This window comes from Phoxinus phoxinus, assembly GCF_949152265.1.
Source record: "Phoxinus phoxinus genome assembly, chromosome: 25".
In the NCBI taxonomy this organism is placed as follows: domain Eukaryota; kingdom Metazoa; phylum Chordata; class Actinopteri; order Cypriniformes; family Leuciscidae; genus Phoxinus; species Phoxinus phoxinus.
Window position 1 is genome coordinate 372,614 of NC_136900.1, and position 23,826 is coordinate 396,439.

Sequence of the window (23,826 nt, forward strand, 5' to 3'; positions counted from 1 at the left end):
AAGGTGACCTGTGGAGGAGTGCGTGTTGTGTTCTGGGGCAGGTTGGGGTTGAGAAAGGTGACCTGTGGAGGAGTGTGTGTTGTGTTCTGGGGCAGGTTGAGAAAGGTGACCTGTGGAGGAGTGTGTGTTGTGTTCTGGGGCAGGTTGAGGTTGAGAAAGGTGACCTGTGGAGGAGTGTGTGTTGTGTTCTGGGGCAGGTTGAGGCTGAGAAAGGTGACCTGTGCAGGAGTGTGTGTTGTGTTCTGGGGCAGGTTGAGAAAGGTGACCTGTGGAGGAGTGTGTGTTGTGTTCTGGGGCAGGTTGAGGTTGAGAAAGGTGACCTGTGGAGGAGTGTGTGTTGTGTTCTGGGGCAGGTTGAGGTTGAGAAAGGTGACCTGTGGAGGAGTGTGTGTTGTGTTCTGGGGCAGGTTGAGGTTGAGAAAGGTGACCTGTGGAGGAGTGCGTGTTGTGTTCTTGGGCAGGTTGAGGTTGAGAAAGGTGACCTGTGGAGGAGTGTGTGTTGTGTTCTGGGGCAGGTTGAGGTTGAGAAAGGTGACCTGTGGAGGAGTGTGTGTTGTGTTCTGGGGCAGGTTGAGGTTGAGAAAGGTGACCTGTGGAGGAGTGTGTGTTGTGTTCTGGGGCAGGTTGAGGTTGAGAAAGGTGACCTGTGGAGGAATGCGTGTTGTGTTCTGGGGCAGGTTGAGGTTGAGAAAGGTGACCTGTGGAGGAGTGCGTGTTGTGTTCTGGGGCAGGTTGAGGTTGAGAAAGGTGACCTGTGGAGGAGTGTGTGTTGTGTTCTGGGGCAGGTTGAGGTTGAGAAAGGTGACCTGTGGAGGAGTGTGTGTTGTGGTCTGGGGCAGGTTGAGGCTGAGAAAGGTGACCTGTGGAGGAGTGTGTGTTGTGTTCTGGGGCAGGTTGAGGTTGAGAAAGGTGACCTGTGGAGGAGTGTGTGTTGTGTTCTGGGGCAGGTTGAGGTTGAGAAAGGTGACCTGTGGAGGAGTGTGTGTTGTGTTCTGGGGCAGGTTGAGGTTGAGAAAGGTGACCTGTGGAGGAGTGTGTGTTGTGTTCTGAGGCAGGTTGAGTTTGAGAAAGGTGACCTGTGGAGGAGTGTGTGTTGTGTTCTGGGGCAGGTTGAGGTTGAGAAAGGTGACCTGTGGAGGAGTGTGTGTTGTGTTCTGGGGCAGGTTGGGGTTGAGAAAGGTGACCTGTGGAGGAGTGCGTGTTGTGTTCTGGGGCAGGTTGAGGTTGAGAAAGGTGACCTGTGGAGGAGTGTGTGTTGTGTTCTGGGGCAGGTTGAGGTTGAGAAAGGTGACCTGTGGAGGAGTGTGTGTTGTGTTCTGGGGCAGGTTGGGGTTGAGAAAGGTGACCTGTGGAGGAGTGTGTGTTGTGTTCTGGGGCAGGTTGAGGTTGAGAAGGGTGACCTGTGGAGGAGTGTGTGTTGTGTTCTGGGGCAGGTTGAGGTTGAGAAAGGTGACCTGTGGAGGAGTGTGTGTTGTGTTCTGGGGCAGGTTGGGGTTGAGAAAGGTGACTTGTGGAGGAGTGTGTGTTGTGTTCTGGGGCAGGTTGAGGTTGAGAAGGGTGACCTGTGGAGGAGTGTGTGTTGTGTTCTGGGGCAGGTTGAGGTTGAGAAGGGTGACCTGTGGAGGAGTGTGTGTTGTGTTCTGGGGCAGGTTGAGGTTGAGAAAGGTGACCTGTGGAGGAGTGTGTGTTGTGTTCTGGGGCAGGTTGAGGTTGAGAAGGGTGACCTGTGGAGGAGTGTGTGTTGTGTTCTGGGGCAGGTTGAGGTTGAGAAAGGTGACCTGTGGAGGAGTGTGTGTTGTGTTCTGGGGCAGGTTGGGGTTGAGAAAGGTGACTTGTGGAGGAGTGTGTGTTGTGTTCTGGGGCAGGTTGAGGTTGAGAAAGGTGACCTGTGGAGGAGTGTGTGTTGTGTTCTGGGGCAGGTTGAGGTTGAGAAAGGTGACCTGTGGAGGAGTGTGTGTTGTGTTCTGGGGCAGGTTGAGGTTGAGAAGGGTGACCTGTGGAGGAGTGTGTGTTGTGTTCTGGGGCAGGTTGAGGTTGAGAAGGGTGACCTGTGGAGGAGTGTGTGTTGTGTTCTGGGGCAGGTTGGGGCTGAGAAAGGTGACCTGTGGAGGAGTGTGTGTTGTGTTCTGGGGCAGGTTGAGGCTGAGAAAGGTGACCTGTGGAGGGAGTGTGTGTTGTGTTCTGGGGCAGGTTGAGGTTGAGAAAGGTGACCTGTGGAGGAGTGTGTGTTGTGTTCTGGGACAGGTTGAGGTTGAGAAAGGTGACCTGTGGAGGAGTGTGTGTTGTGTTCTGGGGCAGGTTGAGGTTGAGAAAGGTGACCTGTGGAGGAGTGTGTGTTGTGTTCTGGGGCAGGTTGAGGCTGAGAAAGGTGACCTGTGGAGGGAGTGTGTGTTGTGTTCTGGGGCAGGTTGAGGTTGAGAAAGGTGACCTGTGGAGGAGTGTGTGTTGTGTTCTGGGGCAGGTTGAGGTTGAGAAAGGTGACCTGTGGAGGAGTGTGTTGTGTTCTGGGGCAGGTTGAGGTTGAGAAAGGTGACCTGTGGAGGAGTCTGTTGTGTTCTGGGGCAGGTTGAGGTTGAGAAAGGTGACCTGTGGAGGAGTGTGTGTTGTGTTCTGGGGCAGGTTGAGGTTGAGAAAGGTGACCTGTGGAGGAGTGTGTATTGTGTTCTGGGGCAGGTTGAGGTTGAGAAAGGTGACCTGTGGAGGGAGTGTGTGTTGTGTTCTGGGGCAGGTTGAGGCTGAGAAAGGTGACCTGTGGAGGGAGTGTGTGTTGTGTTCTGGGGCAGGTTGGGGTTGAGAAAGGTGACCTGTGGAGGGAGTGTGTGTTGTGTTCTGAGGCAGGTTGAGGCTGAGAGTGAGGAGGAAGTGATCTGAGGTGTGCAGTGGAGTGACCAGTGTATGGTCAGTGGAGCAGTAGCGTGTGTAAATAAGGTTCAGTTGGTCACCTGATTTGTGAGTAGCCGCAGTCGATACTCGTTTGAGGTTGAATGAGGCAAGCAGAGTGTGGAAATCAGCAGCCTGAGGTTTGTCAAGGTGGATGTTGAAGTCTCCAAGAACTATGAGAGGAGCACATCGAGCTCCTCTCAGAAACTGCCAAGCTGACCTGGGGGACGATATATAACTGCACAATGAATTTTAATAGGACTAGTGATTAGGGCTGCACGATTTTGAGAAAAAACCTAATTGCGGTTTTTCTGACAAATATTGCGATTGCGATGCGATTTTCGATTTTTGCGTTCGATACTTTTAAGTGCATAAAACCTATGAATAAAATGTGTTGTTACTTAGACACAGAGGGTTAAATAAACTACATACATAGTGATTGAGGTAATGAGATTGTTTGATGCTTCGTGATTATTAAATACCTGAACCTAAATACCAAAGAATAAGAAGACATAATGGAAATTAACTTAAACACTTGGTCATTTGTTTTTAAATTCTTAAACACTGAAAAATAGAAAATTAATTCTTATTAGATTTAGATTTACAATTAGAAAAACAAAATAATTCTGTAGTCCACTGCCATTTACTGAACATGAAACTGTTTTATTGCACACATTTTAAAACAAATAACAATAACAATTAAAAACAACACCTTATCCAGCCTTCTGCAATCTGCAAGATAAGAAAGTGCAAAATAAGAAACTGTGTAGGTTTTATAAAACACCAACACATATTTACCATTTCTGGCTTGAGACAGGCACGCTCTGAAAATATGCTCTAATGGCATAGAATAATGAGACATACTGGGAATTACCTTGACAAATGTTAAATTTACTTTGAGAAAAAGTGAACAATTCTAACCCATTAAACTTAAAAATTGAAAAATAAATAATACAATCTCTTTTTAGACTTGGAATTAGAAAAAATAAATATAGCAATACTGCAACCCACTGGCATTTAGTAAACATAAAACAGCTGCATTGCACACATTTTGAAGTAAAATAAAAAGCTAGATCAGCTTGCCCTCTGAAAGATAAATTGCAAAATTGAGAACTGTCACAGTGTTACATTTTCAGAGTTCTTTTGCCAAAAACACCAACATGTCTACAATTCTGGCATGAGACATCTGACAATGTTGTCACTGGCACCGAAAAAATGCTCTGATGGCATAGAATAACAAGAATAACACTGAAATCCACTTGAAACATTGGAAATTCACTTTAAGACATAACATAAAACGGTTGTATATTGCACACAATCATTTTAAAGTAAAATAAAAAAACAACATCTCATCTTGCCCACTGCAAGACAAAGTGCAAATATGAGAACTCCTGTCAGAGTGCTACATTTTTAGAGGTTTTTTGCTAAAAATACCAACATGTCTACCATTTCAGGCTTGAGACAGGCCCGCTCACATGTGACGATGTTTCCTGAGGCACTGAAAAGACGTTCTGAGGGCGAACTCGTTGCTGGCACACACAAATACTTTCGAGCCAGTCTGCTTAGTATTGGGAAATTCACAGTGTGAATTTTCCACCAAGCCAGGGGGTCACTTTCTCCGGTAATGACTGGAGCCATCAAATAGCTGTTAAGTTCAGCGTCGATGACAGCCTCTACCCGCACAGCAGCAGAGGGTGTCTGTTTGGTAAACAAACTGCCCACTGAGCGCAATCCCTTCTTCTCAGTTGCCCCTGTGTCGCTAACATGAGGCCTTTTCTCCTGTAAAACATAAAACAGCAATAATGCATAAAGGAGATGAATGTAAAATTGTGGCCATAACGAGCACTGCACTTGAATTAAAAATAGACCACAATGGGTGGGGTCTCCTGGCAAAACATAAAAACACAACATAAACTACATTTCTGTCCCCGTAAACAAGTTTTTTTTTTTTTTTTTATAATTACATATAGCTCCTTCTTTACTAAATATTTTGAATTACAATTACATGATAATATTACCGTTCGTGCAATCTCCTCCATCTCAACCCTCACTCGGTCTTCAATGCGTGTCACGTTTTCTGGACTGATGTAATCTTTTTTAAATCTTGGGTCTAGAAGAGATGCGACATCCAGCAGCTCTTGTGTCTCTGGGTCATTGTAGTTTTTCTCCAAGTATGCAATGATTTTTGACTTAATTGTTTTCGTCAAGTCAGTGTCCTCTTCTTTGGCTGCCAGAGTTGTGTTTTTCAGCAGATACAGGACGGGTTTGAGGTAGGACACGCTTACATACTCTTCACCTGAGAGGATGTCTGTAAACTCTTGGAGAGGTTTAAGGGCACTGTTTATGGATTCAAGGACTTCTATGTCCTACCACGTGGGTATCAGGTGTCTGGTTTTTCGGTCGTCTGACAGTACCTGTGTCAGTGCTTTACTTTGCTCTAACACGCGATCCACCATCCTTTGCCTTGAACCCCATCTTGTTTGGCATTCAGTGACGAGTGAGTGTTCTGGAAGTTTCAGTTCTTTCTGGACATCCATCAGTTTTGACTTCTTCTTCCAGCTGTGTGAAAAATGTCCCACTAGTTCCTTGCAGAGGCCCGTTGCTCGCTTGACCCGTGGTTCGTTTTTCACTGAATTCTCTTAAGAAAAAAACAAGAGAGAGAAAGCAGACCTGTAAGACTGACAGTTTAATCCCATAAATCTACATTATATAAGCAACAAAAAACAGCTATTAACAGCAACTATATAAAAAAATAAATAACCACTATATAGAACACATTTTAAGAATTTCTAACAGTAAAACTTAAGTTAATGAGTATCGCACGATATTGTGAGGCGCGCTTAGTCAATGTAATCGTGCAGCCCACACACACACACAAGAACAAGACTTATGGGAGAAAAGGAGAGAATCTTACCAATAGCCAGGTGGAGCCTGTGGCCAAAACACTGCAGCCTCATCCAATCGTTGAGTTGAGCCGCTTTGATGACATTTGCTGCGTTGTCAGTAGTGATGCATGTTTGATTCTTTTCGCACAAGCCCCAACTCATCAAGATCTCCTTTATTGCGCTGGCTATATTTTCTCCGGTGTGCTCCTCGGGGAAGTACGTTGTCGTCAAACAACGGCTTTTCAGGTGAAACTCCTCGTCAATAAAATGCAATGTAAGGCTTATGTATGGCTCAGTGGTCCTGCTTGACCATAAATCAGACGTTGTTGCAAAATATCCAATGCTTCGGAGTTCTGCCTCCAACTTCCCCCTACATTCCGCATACATTTGTGGGACCGCCACTTGACTGAAGTAGGTTCTGGATGGAACCACATATCGTCTGTCTAGTGTATGAACGAGATTTTGAAAGCCTTCCCCTGAGACTGTATTCAGGGGAATCATTTCTTTTGCGATATAACGCGTTATAGCCGTCGTGATTTCAATGTGCCGCCTTGAGGTCTTTTCATATGGCGTAACAGAAGCGAATGCAGTTTTAATGCTTGGTTGCTTACTTTTTCCATGGCTAGTCGTGGCTTCGTCTTCATCCACACTTTTTGTGCATGCATCATATTGCTGTCGGTGGTGATTTTTAAGATGCTGGTATAGATTTGTAGTGTTTCCTCTGGATCTGGCCACGGCACGTCGACATATTTTACATTTAGCACTCTTTTGCTCCACGTCGTTCTTCGCGAATCCAAAATAAGTCCAAACAGCTGAAGTACCACCCTTCTTGTTAAGCAAGTCCTCCCCCGCTTCCTCCCCCGCTTCCTCTCCCGTCACCGAAGAAGTGCCTTCGGCCATTTCTGCGCAGTTACAAGCTTTTTCTATTGGCACAATTCGAGGTACACGACACGTTGTGTGTTAGCTGCTTTGCTGCTAACAGAAAGCCGGAGCACTGCATACAAGCGTGTTTCCATTGCCATTTCTAATTGGCCAGCAAGCCAGGACCGCGAGATTCGACCATTTTGATTGGCTAATAGGTTTGTCACTCAAATGTCAGAGGCGGGGGAAAAAACCTCAGACTCCTGAGGTTAGGTTATCGCGGGAGTTAAAACCTCAATATCGATGCGATAAAGGTTAATCGTGCAGCCCTACTAGTGATGGTAATAGAATGTGATTCAAATGAGCTGTTGTTACACAGAGGTGGTAGATGATTACATTTCCAATCGTTTGGCCATTGCTCATGAGGATCGGCTCAGACTCCTCAAGCGCTGTCGGTTATACATCTCGTCTGCAGCGGCTCAGAACAGCAAACGGGTGTTCTACTGAAAGCTAAAGATGCTTGCAATGAAATGCAATTTGAAGGGGGTGAATAATTTTGAGACTGCAGATGTCATTTAAAAGTTGCGTTTTCAGTTGAATTTGGAGAAAACACTTGAAACATTTGTTATGTTGAGCTAATTACTTTTGTTTGATTTTTTCACTGCAAACAGCTGAAAGTCTGTAAATTTGCCAATAAATCTGATGTGCAATAGGGGTTGATTAATTTTGATTAAAACTGTATATGTGTATATAGTATTTAAGTTTGGTTTAAAGGCTGTAATGTGAGGTTTATTGTTTTATAACACTTTTTGTTGTTGTATTTTGAGTTAAATAGTGTTTTGTACAGTTATTGTATGGTTTGTGTGTCCGCACAGATCTGGCTCTGCCCGTCTGTACAGGTTTATAAAGCCTTATGTTTGATCTGAAAGAAAGCCTGCAGTAAATGATCAGCTGTGAGGATGTGTCGGTTCAGACGGTGTGTTTGTGTTCTCTCTCTGTGTGTGTGTGTAGTAACTTCATGCGTCAGGAGTGTCTGGACTCCAGGTTTGTGTTCGACAGGCCTCTCCCCGTGTCCAGACTGGTGTCGCTCATCGGGAGCAGTATCCTTTCAGAAGTGCTCATGTGTTCATGTGTAGGGCTGCCCCATAATAGTCCACTAACCGTTGGTCGACCAACATTCTTTTAGTCATTTAATCGCAAAAACAAAAAAACTTGAAAAAGGTGGAATCCCGCAGGCTGTAACGGACAGATCATCAACAGCAGGACGTCCAAACAGTGTCCTATCATTTATCCACCTCAAATATGGCTTATATTACTTGAAACATGTAAGTAGCAGCAACTTTACAAGTGCGCTCTCTCTAATGTTAACCTAGATAAATGTGTGCTATTATTAGGCTCATATCCAAGTGTTTGTGTGGAGAGCCGCTCACACGCGACACGCATCACTGCATATAACTTAAAATACTCCGTCATACAGATAAGAGTAATGGAAACTGTAAAGGTCTACTTTTATTTTTGTAAACTCACAATAACAATAAAACTTAGTGCTGTTGTAAAACTATGCTGCTTTCTGTCGATTCGGTCTTGAACTTGAGCGCATCACATAAATGAACCGAAACTCAGCGTATCCTTGCCTCACAGACATGAGAAATATATCTATAGACAGCTTCAAATGTCTACATTTGAATGAACAGATTCCAATGGAAAATAAATATTCTCTGATTATGTAATCCGTATGAAACGTGCATATAGGAGCGTCCACTGCTGCGGAGATGACGAGTCGGCATCGTTGACTTAATCTCTGCAGCTGAAAACACAGAAAACATTACCTATTAACATAAATTATTTAAATGTTCAGACAGTCTCATTCTGTTTTTGTCAAGACCCACTCATAATCATTGTTTGCCGGTGCGCTGTGGCTTTGTGCGTTTGAGCGCTGATTAGGCTATACGCATCTTATATAGGCGATTTATGGCTTATTATGAACGCGCAATTAGTCAACTAATGGCTTAAATGAACGACTATTAGTTGACTAGAAAAATCTTTATTGGAGGGCAGCCCTAGTAATGTGTCGTGTGCTGAGGTTAGCCGTTGTGTTTCCTGAACGCTGTGTCAGAAACACAGATTCCCACGCAGCGCTACGGCAGACGCCCGTATGGAGTCGGGCTGCTCATCGCAGGATATGATGTGAGTACTGGAGACAGCTGTGTGTGTGCGTGTGTTGAGCGCTTTATCTGATGAGCTGTGTGTGTGTGTGAGCAGGACATGGGTCCGCACATCTTCCAGACGTGTCCCTCTGCGAACTACTTCGACTGCAAGGCCATGTCGATCGGCGCGCGCTCGCAGTCGGCCCGCACTTACCTGGAGCGCCACATGGAGGCCTTCCTGGACAGTACGTCTCACACCATCACACACAGGCCTGGCGTTTATTAATGCTCAGCCATCTAATGTGTGTGTGTGTGTGCAGGTAACCTGAACGATCTGGTGCAGCACGGTCTGCGTGCGCTGAGAGAGACTCTTCCTGCTGAACAGGACCTGACCACCAAGGTTTGATATTTCCTCTCGCTCTCACTCCCGGCAGCCTCATACACAGTGTTGTAAATAAGTAACTTGCAATACTTAATCAAGATTAAGAAATACTTTCTGATGTAACAATTATCTCATTACAAGTAACACGCTATACGTAATTACAAGTAACACTCCTGTAACTGTGCTGTCCTGCACACACTCCTGTAACTGTGCTGTCCTGCACACACTCCTGTAACTGTGCTGTCCCGCACACACTCCTGTAACTGTGCTGTCCCGCACACACTCCTGTAACTGTGCTGTCCCGCACACACTCCTGTAACTGTGCTGTCCCGCACACACTCCTGTAACTGTGCTGTCCTGCACACACTCCTGTAACTGTGCTGTCCTGCACACACTCCTGTAACTGCGCTGTCCCGCACACACTCCTGTAACTGTGCTGTCCTGCACACACTCCTGTAACTGTGCTGTCCTGCACACACTCCTGTAACTGTGCTGTCCTGCACACACTCCTGTAACTGTGCTGTCCTGCACACACTCCTGTAACTGTGCTGTCCCGCACACACTCCTGTAACTGTGCTGTCCCGCACACACTCCTGTAACTGTGCTGTCCCTCCGCACACACTCCTGTAACTGTGCTGTCCCTCCGCACACACTCCTGTAACTGTGCTGTCCTGCACACACTCCTGTAACTGTGCTGTCCTGCACACACTCCTGTAACTGTGCTGTCCTGCACACACTCCTGTAACTGTGCTGTCCTGCACACACTCCTGTAACTGTGCTGTCCTGCACACACTCCTGTAACTGTGCTGTCCCTCACACACTCCTGTAACTGTGCTGTCCCGCACACACTCCTGTAACTGTGCTGTCCCGCACACACTCCTGTAACTGTGCTGTCCCGCACACACTCCTGTAACTGTGCTGTCCCTCCGCACACACTCCTGTAACTGTGCTGTCCTGCACACACTCCTGTAACTGTGCTGTCCTGCACACACTCCTGTAACTGTGCTGTCCTGCACACACTCCTGTAACTGTGCTGTCCCTCACACACTCCTGTAACTGTGCTGTCCCGCACACACTCCTGTAACTGTGCTGTCCCTCACACACTCCTGTAACTGTGCTGTCCCGCACACACTCCTGTAACTGTGCTGTCCCGCACACACTCCTGTAACTGTGCTGTCCTGCACACACTCCTGTAACTGTGCTGTCCTGCACACACTCCTGTAACTGCGCTGTCCCGCACACACTCCTGTAACTGTGCTGTCCTGCACACACTCCTGTAACTGTGCTGTCCTGCACACACTACTGTAACTGTGCTGTCCCGCACACACTACTGTAACTGTGCTGTCCTGCACACACTCCTGTAACTGCGCTGTCCCGCACACACTCCTGTAACTGTGCTGTCCTGCACACACTCCTGTAACTGTGCTGTCCCTCACACACTCCTGTAACTGCGCTGTCCCGCACACACTCCTGTAACTGCGCTGTCCTGCACACACTCCTGTAACTGCGCTGTCCTGCACACACTCCTGTAACTGCGCTGTCCTGCACACACTCCTGTAACTGTGCTGTCCTGCACACACTCCTGTAACTGCGCTGTCCTGCACACACTCCTGTAACTGTGCTGTCCCGCACTCACTCCTGTAACTGTGCTGTCCCGCACACACTCCTGTAACTGCGCTGTCCTGCACACACTCCTGTAACTGTGCTGTCCTGCACACACTACTGTAACTGTGCTGTCCTGCACACACTCCTGTAACTGTGCTGTCCCTTCGCACACACTCCTGTAACTGTGCTGTCCCGCACTCACTCCTGTAACTGTGCTGTCCCGCACACACTCCTGTAACTGTGCTGTCCCGGACACACTCCTGTAACTGTGCTGTCCCGCACACACTCCTGTAACTGTGCTGTCCTGCACACACTCCTGTAACTGTGCTGTCCTGCACTCACTCCTGTAACTGTGCTGTCCTGCACACACTCCTGTAACTGCGCTGTCCCGCACACACTCCTGTAACTGTGCTGTCCTGCACACACTCCTGTAACTGCGCTGTCCCGCACACACTCCTGTAACTGTGCTGTCCCGCACACACTCCTGTAACTGTGCTGTCCCGCACACACTCCTGTAACTGCGCTGTCCCGCACACACTCCTGTAACTGTGCTGTCCTGCACACACTCCTGTAACTGCGCTGTCCCGCACACACTCCTGTAACTGTGCTGTCCCGCACACACTCCTGTAACTGTGCTGTCCTGCACACACTCCTGTAACTGTGCTGTCCTGCACACACTCCTGTAACTGTGCTGTCCTGCACACACTCCTGTAACTGTGCTGTCCCGCACACACTCCTGTAACTGTGCTGTCCCGCACACACTCCTGTAACTGTGCTGTCCCTCCGCACACACTCCTGTAACTGTGCTGTCCCTCCGCACACACTCCTGTAACTGTGCTGTCCTGCACACACTCCTGTAACTGTGCTGTCCTGCACACACTCCTGTAACTGTGCTGTCCTGCACACACTCCTGTAACTGCGCTGTCCCGCACACACTCCTGTAACTGTGCTGTCCTGCACACACTCCTGTAACTGTGCTGTCCTGCACACACTACTGTAACTGTGCTGTCCCGCACACACTACTGTAACTGTGCTGTCCTGCACACACTCCTGTAACTGCGCTGTCCCGCACACACTCCTGTAACTGTGCTGTCCTGCACACACTCCTGTAACTGTGCTGTCCTGCACACACTACTGTAACTGTGCTGTCCTGCACACACTCCTGTAACTGTGCTGTCCCTTCGCACACACTCCTGTAACTGTGCTGTCCCGCACTCACTCCTGTAACTGTGCTGTCCCGCACACACTCCTGTAACTGTGCTGTCCCGGACACACTCCTGTAACTGTGCTGTCCCGCACACACTCCTGTAACTGTGCTGTCCTGCACACACTCCTGTAACTGTGCTGTCCTGCACTCACTCCTGTAACTGTGCTGTCCTGCACACACTCCTGTAACTGCGCTGTCCCGCACACACTCCTGTAACTGTGCTGTCCTGCACACACTCCTGTAACTGCGCTGTCCCGCACACACTCCTGTAACTGTGCTGTCCCGCACACACTCCTGTAACTGTGCTGTCCCGCACACACTCCTGTAACTGTGCTGTCCCGCACACACTCCTGTAACTGGGCTGTCCCGCACACACTCCTGTAACTGGGCTGTCCCGCACACACTCCTGTAACTGCGCTGTCCCGCACACACTCCTGTAACTGCGCTGTCCCGCACACACTCCTGTAACTGCGCTGTCCCGCACACACTCCTGTAACTGTGCTGTCCCGCACACACTCCTGTAACTGCGCTGTCCCGCACACACTCCTGTAACTGTGCTGTCCCGCACTCACTCCTGTAACTGTGCTGTCCCGCACTCACTCCTGTAACTGCGCTGTCCCGCACACACTCCTGTAACTGCGCTGTCCCGCACACACTCCTGTAACTGTGCTGTCCCGCACACACTCCTGTAACTGTGCTGTCCTGCACACACTCCTGTAACTGCGCTGTCCCGCACACACTCCTGTAACTGCGCTGTCCCGCACACACTCCTGTAACTGTGCTGTCCCGCACACACTCCTGTAACTGTGCTGTCCTGCACTCACTCCTGTAACTGCGCTGTCCCGCACACACTCCTGTAACTGCGCTGTCCCGCACACAGTCCTGTAACTGCGCTGTCCCGCACACACTCCTGTAACTGCGCTGTCCCGCACTCACTCCTGTAACTGTGCTGTCCCGCACTCACTCCTGTAACTGTGCTGTCCCGCACACACTCCTGTAACTGTGCTGTCCCGCACACACTCCTGTAACTGTGCTGTCCCGCACACACTCCTGTAACTGCGCTGTCCCGCACACACTCCTGTAACTGCGCTGTCCCGCACACACTCCTGTAACTGCGCTGTCCCGCACACACTCCTGTAACTGCGCTGTCCCGCACACACTCCTGTAACTGCGCTGTCCCGCACACACTCCTGTAACTGCGCTGTCCCGCACACACTCCTGTAACTGCGCTGTCCCGCACACACTCCTGTAACTGCGCTGTCCCGCACACACTCCTGTAACTGTGCTGTCCCGCACACACTCCTGTAACTGTGCTGTCCCGCACACACTCCTGTAACTGCGCTGTCCCGCACACACTCCTGTAACTGCGCTGTCCCGCACACACTCCTGTAACTGCGCTGTCCCGCACACACTCCTGTAACTGCGCTGTCCCGCACACACTCCTGTAACTGCGCTGTCCCGCACACACTCCTGTAACTGCGCTGTCCCGCACACACTCCTGTAACTGCGCTGTCCCGCACACACTCCTGTAACTGCGCTGTCCCGCACACACTCCTGTAACTGTGCTGTCCCGCACACACTCCTGTAACTGTGCTGTCCCGCACACACTCCTGTAACTGTGCTGTCCCGCACACACTCCTGTAACTGTGCTGTCCCGCACACACTCCTGTAACTGTGCTGTCCCGCACACACTCCTGTAACTGTGCTGTCCCGCACACACTCCTGTAACTGTGCTGTCCCGCACACACTCCTGTAACTGTGCTGTCCCGCACACACTCCTGTAACTGTGCTGTCCCGCACACACTCCTGTAACTGTGCTGTCCCGCACTCACTCCTGTAACTGTGCTGTCCCGCACACACTCCTGTAACTGTGCTGTCCCGCACACACTCCTGTAACTGTGCTGTCCCGCACACACTCCTGTAACTGTGCTGTCCCGCACACACTCCTGTAACTGTGCTGTCCCGCACACACTCCTGTAACTGTGCTGTCCCGCACACACTCCTGTAACTGTGCTGTCCCGCACACACTCCTGTAACTGTGCTGTCCCGCACACACTCCTGTAACTGTGCTGTCCCGCACACACTCCTGTAACTGTGCTGTCCCGCACTCACTCCTGTAACTGTGCTGTCCCGCACACACTCCTGTAACTGTGCTGTCCCGCACACACTCCTGTAACTGTGCTGTCCCGCACACACTCCTGTAACTGTGCTGTCCCGCACACACTCCTGTAACTGTGCTGTCCTGCACACACTCCTGTAACTGTGCTGTCCCGCACACACTCCTGTAACTGCGCTGTCCCGCACACTCCTGTAACTGCGCTGTCCCGCACACACTCCTGTAACTGCGCTGTCCCGCACACACTCCTGTAACTGTGCTGTCCCGCACACACTCCTGTAACTGTGCTGTCCCGCACACACTCCTGTAACTGTGCTGTCCCGCACACACTCCTGTAACTGTGCTGTCCCGCACACACTCCTGTAACTGTGCTGTCCCGCACACACTCTTGTAACTGTGCTGTCCCGCACACACTCCTGTAACTGTGCTGTCCCGCACTCACTCCTGTAACTGTGCTGTCCTGCACACACTCCTGTAACTGTGCTGTCCCGCACACACTCCTGTAACTGCGCTGTCCTGCACACACTCCTGTAACTGTGCTGTCCTAAACACACTCCTGTAACTGTGCTGTCCCGCACACACTCCTGTAACTGTGCTGTCCCGCACTCACTCCTGTAACTGTGCTGTCCCGCACTCACTCCTGTAACTGTGCTGTCCCGCACTCACTCCTGTAACTGTGCTGTCCCGCACTCACTCCTGTAACTGTGCTGTCCCGCACACACTCCTGTAACTGTGCTGTCCCGCACACACTCCTGTAACTGTGCTGTCCCGCACACACTCCTGTAACTGTGCTGTCCCGCACACACTCCTGTAACTGTGCTGTCCCGCACACACTCCTGTAACTGCGCTGTCCCGCACACTCCTGTAACTGCGCTGTCCCGCACACACTCCTGTAACTGTGCTGTCCCGCACACACTCCTGTAACTGTGCTGTCCCGCACACACTCCTGTAACTGTGCTGTCCCGCACACACTCCTGTAACTGTGCTGTCCCGCACACACTCCTGTAACTGTGCTGTCCCGCACACACTCCTGTAACTGTGCTGTCCCGCACACACTCTTGTAACTGTGCTGTCCCGCACACACTCCTGTAACTCTGCTGTCCCGCACTCACTCCTGTAACTGTGCTGTCCTGCACACACTCCTGTAACTGTGCTGTCCCGCACACACTCCTGTAACTGTGCTGTCCCGCACACACTCCTGTAACTGTGCTGTCCCGCACACACTCCTGTAACTGTGCTGTCCCGCACACACTCCTGTAACTGTGCTGTCCTGCACACACTCCTGTAACTGTGCTGTCCCGCACACACTACTGTAACTGTGCTGTCCTGCACACACTCCTGTAACTGTGCTGTCCCGCACACACTCCTGTAACTGCGCTGTCCCGCACACACTCCTGTAACTGTGCTGTCCCGCACACACTCCTGTAACTGTGCTGTCCTGCACACACTCCTGTAACTGTGCTGTCCCGCACACACTCCTGTAACTGTGCTGTCCCGCACACACTCCTGTAACTGCGCTGTCCCGCACACACTCCTGTAACTGCGCTGTCCCGCACACACTCCTGTAACTGTGCTGTCCCGCACACACTCCTGTAACTGCGCTGTCCCGCACACACTCCTGTCACACACTCCTGTAACTGCGCTGTCCCGCACACACTCCTGTAACTGCGCTGTCCCGCACACACTCCTGTAACTGTGCTGTCCCGCACACACTCCTGTAACTGTGCTGTCCCGCACACACTCCTGTAACTGTGCTGTCCCGCACACACTCCTGTAACTGTGCTGTCCCGCACACACTCCTGTAACTGCGCTGTCCCGCACACACTCCTGTAACTGTGCTGTCCCTCACACACTCCTTTAACTGTGCTGTCCCGCACACACTCCTGTAACTGTGCTGTCCCGCACACACTCCTGTAACTGTGCTGTCCTGCACACACTCCTGTAACTGTGCTGTCCCGCACACTCCTGTAACTGCGCTGTCCCGCACACACTCCTGTAACTGCGCTGTCCCGCACACACTCCTGTAACTGCGCTGTCCCGCACACACTCCTGTAACTGTGCTGTCCCGCACACACTCCTGTAACTGTGCTGTCCCGCACACACTCCTGTAACTGTGCTGTCCCGCACACACTCCTGTAACTGTGCTGTCCCGCACACACTCTTGTAACTGTGCTGTCCTGCACACACTCCTGTAACTGTGCTGTCCCGCACTCACTCCTGTAACTGTGCTGTCCTGCACACACTCCTGTAACTGTGCTGTCCCGCACACACTCCTGTAACTGCGCTGTCCCGCACACACTCCTGTAACTGTGCTGTCCTAAACACACTCCTGTAACTGTGCTGTCCCGCACACACTCCTGTAACTGTGCTGTCCCGCACTCACTCCTGTAACTGTGCTGTCCCGCACTCACTCCTGTAACTGTGCTGTCCCGCACTCACTCCTGTAACTGTGCTGTCCCGCACTCACTCCTGTAACTGTGCTGTCCCGCACTCACTCCTGTAACTGTGCTGTCCCGCACTCACTCCTGTAACTGTGCTGTCCCGCACACACTCCTGTAACTGTGCTGTCCCGCACACACTCCTGTAACTGTGCTGTCCCGCACACACTCCTGTAACTGTGCTGTCCCGCACACACTCCTGTAACTGTGCTGTCCCGCACACACTCCTGTAACTGCGCTGTCCCGCACACTCCTGTAACTGCGCTGTCCCGCACACACTCCTGTAACTGTGCTGTCCCGCACACACTCCTGTAACTGTGCTGTCCCGCACACACTCCTGTAACTGTGCTGTCCCGCACACACTCCTGTAACTGTGCTGTCCCGCACACACTCCTGTAACTGTGCTGTCCCGCACACACTCCTGTAACTGTGCTGTCCCGCACACACTCCTGTAACTGTGCTGTCCCGCACACACTCTTGTAACTGTGCTGTCCCGCACACACTCCTGTAACTGTGCTGTCCTGCACACACTCCTGTAACTGTGCTGTCCCGCACTCACTCCTGTAACTGTGCTGTCCTGCACACACTCCTGTAACTGTGCTGTCCTAAACACACTCCTGTAACTGTGCTGTCCCGCACACACTCCTGTAACTGTGCTGTCCCGCACTCACTCCTGCAACTGTGCTGTCCCGCACTCACTCCTGTAACTGTGCTGTCCCGCACACACTCCTGTAACTGTGCTGTCCTGCACACACTCCTGTAACTGTGCTGTCCCGCACTCACTCCTGTAACTGTGCTGTCCCGCACACACTCCTGTAACTGTGCTGTCCCGCACACACTCCTGTAACTGTGCTGTCCTGCACACACTCCTGTAACTGCGCTGTCCCGCACACACTCCTGTAACTGCGCTGTCCCGCACACACTCCTGTAACTGCGCTGTCCCGCACACACTTCTGTAACTGCGCTGTCCCGCACTCACTCCTGTAACTGTGCTGTCCCGCACACACTCCTGTAACTGTGCTGTCCTGCACACACTCCTGTAACTCTGCTGTCCCGCACTCACTCCTGTAACTGTGCTGTCCTGCACACACTCCTGTAACTGTGCTGTCCCGCACACACTCCTGTAACTGGGCTGTCCCGCACACACTCCTGTAACTGCGCTGTCCCGCACACACTCCTGTAACTGTGCTGTCCCTCACACACTCCTGTAACTGTGCTGTCCCTCACACACTCCTGTAACTGTGCTGTCCCGCACACACTCCTGTAACTGTGCTGTCCTGCACACACTCCTGTAACTGTGCTGTCCCGCACACACTCCTGTAACTGCGCTGTCCTAAACACACTCCTGTAACTGTGCTGTCCTAAACACACTCCTGTAACTGTGCTGTCCCGCACACACTCCTGTAACTGTGCTGTCCTAAACACACTCCTGTAACTGTGCTGTCCCGCACACATTCCTGTAACTGTGCTGTCCTGCACACACTCCTGTAACTGCGCTGTCCCGCACACACTCCTGTAACTGCGCTGTCCTGCACACACTCCTGTAACTGTGCTGTCCCGCACACACTCCTGTAACTGCGCTGTCCTGCACACACTCCTGTAACTGTGCTGTCCCTCACACACTCCTGTAACTGTGCTGTCCTAAACACACTCCTGTAACTGCGCTGTCCTGCACACACTCCTGTAACTGTGCTGTCCCTCACACACTCCTGTAACTGTGCTGTCCCTCACACACTCCTGTAACTGTGCTGTCCCTCACACACTCCTGTAACTGTGCTGTCCCGCACACACTCCTGTAACTGTGCTGTCCCTCACACACTCCTGTAACTGTGCTGTCCCGCACACACTCCTGTAACTGTGCTGTCCTAAACACACTCCTGTAACTGTGCTGTCCCGCACACACTCCTGTAACTGTGCTGTCCCTCACACACTCCTGTAACTGTGCTGTCCTGCACACACTCCTGTAACTGTGCTGTCCTGCACACACTCCTGTAACTGCGCTGTCCCGCACACACTCCTGTAACTGTGCTGTCCCTCACACACTCCTGTAACTGTGCTGTCCTGCACACACTCCTGTAACTGTGCTGTCCTGCACACACTCCTGTAACTGCGCTGTCCCGCACACACTCCTGTAACTGCGCTGTCCTGCACACACTCCTGTAACTGCGCTGTCCTGCACACACTCCTGTAACTGTGCTGTCCCTCACACACTCCTGTAACTGTGCTGTCCCGCACACACTCCTGTAACTGTGCTGTCCCGCACACACTCCTGTAACTGCGCTGTCCTGCACACACTCCTGTAACTGTGCTGTCCTGCACACACTCCTGTAACTGTGCTGTCCCTCACACACTCCTGTAACTGTGCTGTCCCTCACACACTCCTGTAACTGTGCTGTCCCGCACACACTCCTGTAACTGCGCTGTCCTGCACACACTCCTGTAACTGTGCTGTCCCTCACACACTCCTGTAACTGTGCTGTCCTGCACACACTCCTGTAACTGTGCTGTCCCTCACACACTCCTGTAACTGTGCTGTCCCTCACACACTCCTGTAACTGTGCTGTCCCGCACACACTCCTGTAACTGCGCTGTCCTGCACACACTCCTGTAACTGTGCTGTCCCTCACACACTCCTGTAACTGTGCTGTCCTGCACACACTCCTGTAACTGTGCTGTCCCTCACACACTCCTGTAACTGTGCTGTCCCGCACTCACTCCTGTAACTGTGCTGTCCCGCACTCACTCCTGTAACTGTGCTGTCCCGCACACACTCCTGTAACTGCGCTGTCCCGCACACACTCCTGTAACTGCGCTGTCCCGCACACACTCCTGTAACTGTGCTGTCCCTCACACACTCCTGTAACTGTGCTGTCCCTCACACACTCCTGTAACTGTGCTGTCCCTCACACACTCCTGTAACTGTGCTGTCCTAAACACACTCCTGTAACTGCGCTGTCCCGCACACACTCCTGTAACTGTGCTGTCCCTCACACACTCCTGTAACTGTGCTGTCCCGCACACACTCCTGTAACTGTGCTGTCCCGCACACACTCCTGTAACTGCGCTGTCCCGCACACACTCCTGTAACTGCGCTGTCCTGCACACACTCCTGTAACTGCGCTGTCCCGCACACACTCCTGTAACTGCGCTGTCCCGCACACACTCCTGTAACTGCGCTGTCCCGCACACACTCCTGTAACTGTGCTGTCCCGCACTCACTCCTGTAACTGTGCTGTCCCGCACACACTCCTGTAACTGCGCTGTCCTGCACACACTCCTGTAACTGTGCTGTCCTGCACACACTCCTGTAACTGTGCTGTCCTGCACACACTCCTGTAACTGTGCTGTCCCGCACACACTCCTGTAACTGCGCTGTCCCGCACACACTCCTGTAACTGCGCTGTCCCGCACACACTCCTGTAACTGTGCTGTCCCGCACACACTCCTGTAACTGTGCTGTCCCGCACACACTCCTGTAACTGCGCTGTCTCGCACACACTCCTGTAACTGTGCTGTCCTGCACACACTCCTGTAACTGTGCTGTCCTGCACACACTCCTGTAACTGCGCTGTCCCGCACACACTCCTGTAACTGCGCTGTCCCGCACACACTCCTGTAACTGTGCTGTCCCGCACACACTCCTGTAACTGCGCTGTCCCGCACACACTCCTGTAACTGCGCTGTCCCGCACACACTCCTGTAACTGTGCTGTCCCGCACACACTCCTGTAACTGTGCTGTCCCGCACACACTCCTGTAACTGCGCTGTCTCGCACACACTCCTGTAACTGTGCTGTCCTGCACTCACTCCTGTAACTGTGCTGTCCTGCACACACTCCTGTAACTGCGCTGTCCCGCACACACTCCTGTAACTGCGCTGTCCCGCACACACTCCTGTAACTGTGCTGTCCCGCACACACTCCTGTAACTGCGCTGTCCCGCACTCACTCCTGTAACTGTGCTGTCCTGCACACACTCCTGTAACTGTGCTGTCCCGCACACACTCCTGTAACTGTGCTGTCCTGCACACACTCCTGTAACTGTGCTGTCCCTCACACACTCCTGTAACTGTGCTGTCCCGCACACACTCCTGTAACTGTGCTGTCCTGCACACACTCCTGTAACTGTGCTGTCCCGCACACTCCTGTAACTGCGCTGTCCCGCACACACTCCTGTAACTGCGCTGTCCCGCACACACTCCTGTAACTGCGCTGTCCCGCACACACTCCTGTAACTGTGCTGTCCCGCACACACTCCTGTAACTGTGCTGTCCCGCACACACTCCTGTAACTGTGCTGTCCCGCACACACTCCTGTAACTGTGCTGTCCCGCACACACTCTTGTAACTGTGCTGTCCTGCACACACTCCTGTAACTGTGCTGTCCCGCACTCACTCCTGTAACTGTGCTGTCCTGCACACACTCCTGTAACTGTGCTGTCCCGCACACACTCCTGTAACTGCGCTGTCCCGCACACACTCCTGTAACTGTGCTGTCCTAAACACACTCCTGTAACTGTGCTGTCCCGCACACACTCCTGTAACTGTGCTGTCCCGCACTCACTCCTGTAACTGTGCTGTCCCGCACTCACTCCTGTAACTGTGCTGTCCCGCACTCACTCCTGTAACTGTGCTGTCCCGCACTCACTCCTGTAACTGTGCTGTCCCGCACTCACTCCTGTAACTGTGCTGTCCCGCACTCACTCCTGTAACTGTGCTGTCCCGCACACACTCCTGTAACTGTGCTGTCCCGCACACACTCCTGTAACTGTGCTGTCCCGCACACACTCCTGTAACTGTGCTGTCCCGCACACACTCCTGTAACTGTGCTGTCCCGCACACACTCCTGTAACTGCGCTGTCCCGCACACTCCTGTAACTGCGCTGTCCCGCACACACTCCTGTAACTGTGCTGTCCCGCACACACTCCTGTAACTGTGCTGTCCCGCACACACTCCTGTAACTGTGCTGTCCCGCACACACTCCTGTAACTGTGCTGTCCCGCACACACTCCTGTAACTGTGCTGTCCCGCACACACTCCTGTAACTGTGCTGTCCCGCACACACTCCTGTAACTGTGCTGTCCCGCACACACTCTTGTAACTGTGCTGTCCCGCACACACTCCTGTAACTGTGCTGTCCTGCACACACTCCTGTAACTGTGCTGTCCCGCACTCACTCCTGTAACTGTGCTGTCCTGCACACACTCCTGTAACTGTGCTGTCCTAAACACACTCCTGTAACTGTGCTGTCCCGCACACACTCCTGTAACTGTGCTGTCCCGCACTCACTCCTGCAACTGTGCTGTCCCGCACTCACTCCTGTAACTGTGCTGTCCCGCACACACTCCTGTAACTGTGCTGTCCTGCACACACTCCTGTAACTGTGCTGTCCCGCACTCACTCCTGTAACTGTGCTGTCCCGCACACACTCCTGTAACTGTGCTGTCCCGCACACACTCCTGTAACTGTGCTGTCCTGCACACACTCCTGTAACTGCGCTGTCCCGCACACACTCCTGTAACTGCGCTGTCCCGCACACACTCCTGTAACTGCGCTGTCCCGCACACACTTCTGTAACTGCGCTGTCCCGCACTCACTCCTGTAACTGTGCTGTCCTAAACACACTCCTGTAACTGTGCTGTCCCGCACACACTCCTGTAACTGTGCTGTCCCGCACTCACTCCTGTAACTGTGCTGTCCCGCACTCACTCCTGTAACTGTGCTGTCCCGCACTCACTCCTGTAACTGTGCTGTCCCGCACTCACTCCTGTAACTGTGCTGTCCCGCACACACTCCTGTAACTGTGCTGTCCCGCACACACTCCTGTAACTGTGCTGTCCCGCACACACTCCTGTAACTGTGCTGTCCCGCACACACTCCTGTAACTGTGCTGTCCCGCACACACTCCTGTAACTGCGCTGTCCCGCACACTCCTGTAACTGCGCTGTCCCGCACACACTCCTGTAACTGTGCTGTCCCGCACACACTCCTGTAACTGTGCTGTCCCGCACACACTCCTGTAACTGTGCTGTCCCGCACACACTCCTGTAACTGTGCTGTCCCGCACACACTCCTGTAACTGTGCTGTCCCGCACACACTCCTGTAACTGTGCTGTCCCGCACACACTCTTGTAACTGTGCTGTCCCGCACACACTCCTGTAACTCTGCTGTCCCGCACTCACTCCTGTAACTGTGCTGTCCTGCACACACTCCTGTAACTGTGCTGTCCCGCACACACTCCTGTAACTGTGCTGTCCCGCACACACTCCTGTAACTGTGCTGTCCCGCACACACTCCTGTAACTGTGCTGTCCCGCACACACTCCTGTAACTGTGCTGTCCTGCACACACTCCTGTAACTGTGCTGTCCCGCACACACTACTGTAACTGTGCTGTCCTGCACACACTCCTGTAACTGTGCTGTCCCGCACACACTCCTGTAACTGCGCTGTCCCGCACACACTCCTGTAACTGTGCTGTCCCGCACACACTCCTGTAACTGTGCTGTCCTGCACACACTCCTGTAACTGTGCTGTCCCGCACACACTCCTGTAACTGTGCTGTCCCGCACACACTCCTGTAACTGCGCTGTCCCGCACACACTCCTGTAACTGCGCTGTCCCGCACACACTCCTGTAACTGTGCTGTCCCGCACACACTCCTGTAACTGCGCTGTCCCGCACACACTCCTGTCACACACTCCTGTAACTGCGCTGTCCCGCACACACTCCTGTAACTGCGCTGTCCCGCACACACTCCTGTAACTGTGCTGTCCCGCACACACTCCTGTAACTGTGCTGTCCCGCACACACTCCTGTAACTGTGCTGTCCCGCACACACTCCTGTAACTGTGCTGTCCCGCACACACTCCTGTAACTGCGCTGTCCCGCACACACTCCTGTAACTGTGCTGTCCCTCACACACTCCTTTAACTGTGCTGTCCCGCACACACTCCTGTAACTGTGCTGTCCCGCACACACTCCTGTAACTGTGCTGTCCTGCACACACTCCTGTAACTGTGCTGTCCCGCACACTCCTGTAACTGCGCTGTCCCGCACACACTCCTGTAACTGCGCTGTCCCGCACACACTCCTGTAACTGCGCTGTCCCGCACACACTCCTGTAACTGTGCTGTCCCGCACACACTCCTGTAACTGTGCTGTCCCGCACACACTCCTGTAACTGTGCTGTCCCGCACACACTCCTGTAACTGTGCTGTCCCGCACACACTCTTGTAACTGTGCTGTCCTGCACACACTCCTGTAACTGTGCTGTCCCGCACTCACTCCTGTAACTGTGCTGTCCTG

The 23,826-nt window shown here is 52.2% G+C and overlaps 1 protein-coding gene across 1 annotated transcript in view; it reads left to right on the plus strand.

Annotated features, from left to right (window-relative positions):
* psma1 (proteasome 20S subunit alpha 1) overlaps positions 1-23,826 on the plus strand; it is a 43,617-nt gene that overhangs the window by 10,184 nt on the left and 9,607 nt on the right. The window contains exons 5-8 of the mRNA XM_079603992.1: positions 7,638-7,726; positions 8,743-8,813; positions 8,889-9,018; positions 9,094-9,173. Of these exons, the coding sequence (XP_079460118.1) occupies positions 7,638-7,726; positions 8,743-8,813; positions 8,889-9,018; positions 9,094-9,173 (370 nt within the window). The remainder of the gene's footprint in view (positions 1-7,637; positions 7,727-8,742; positions 8,814-8,888; positions 9,019-9,093; positions 9,174-23,826) is intronic.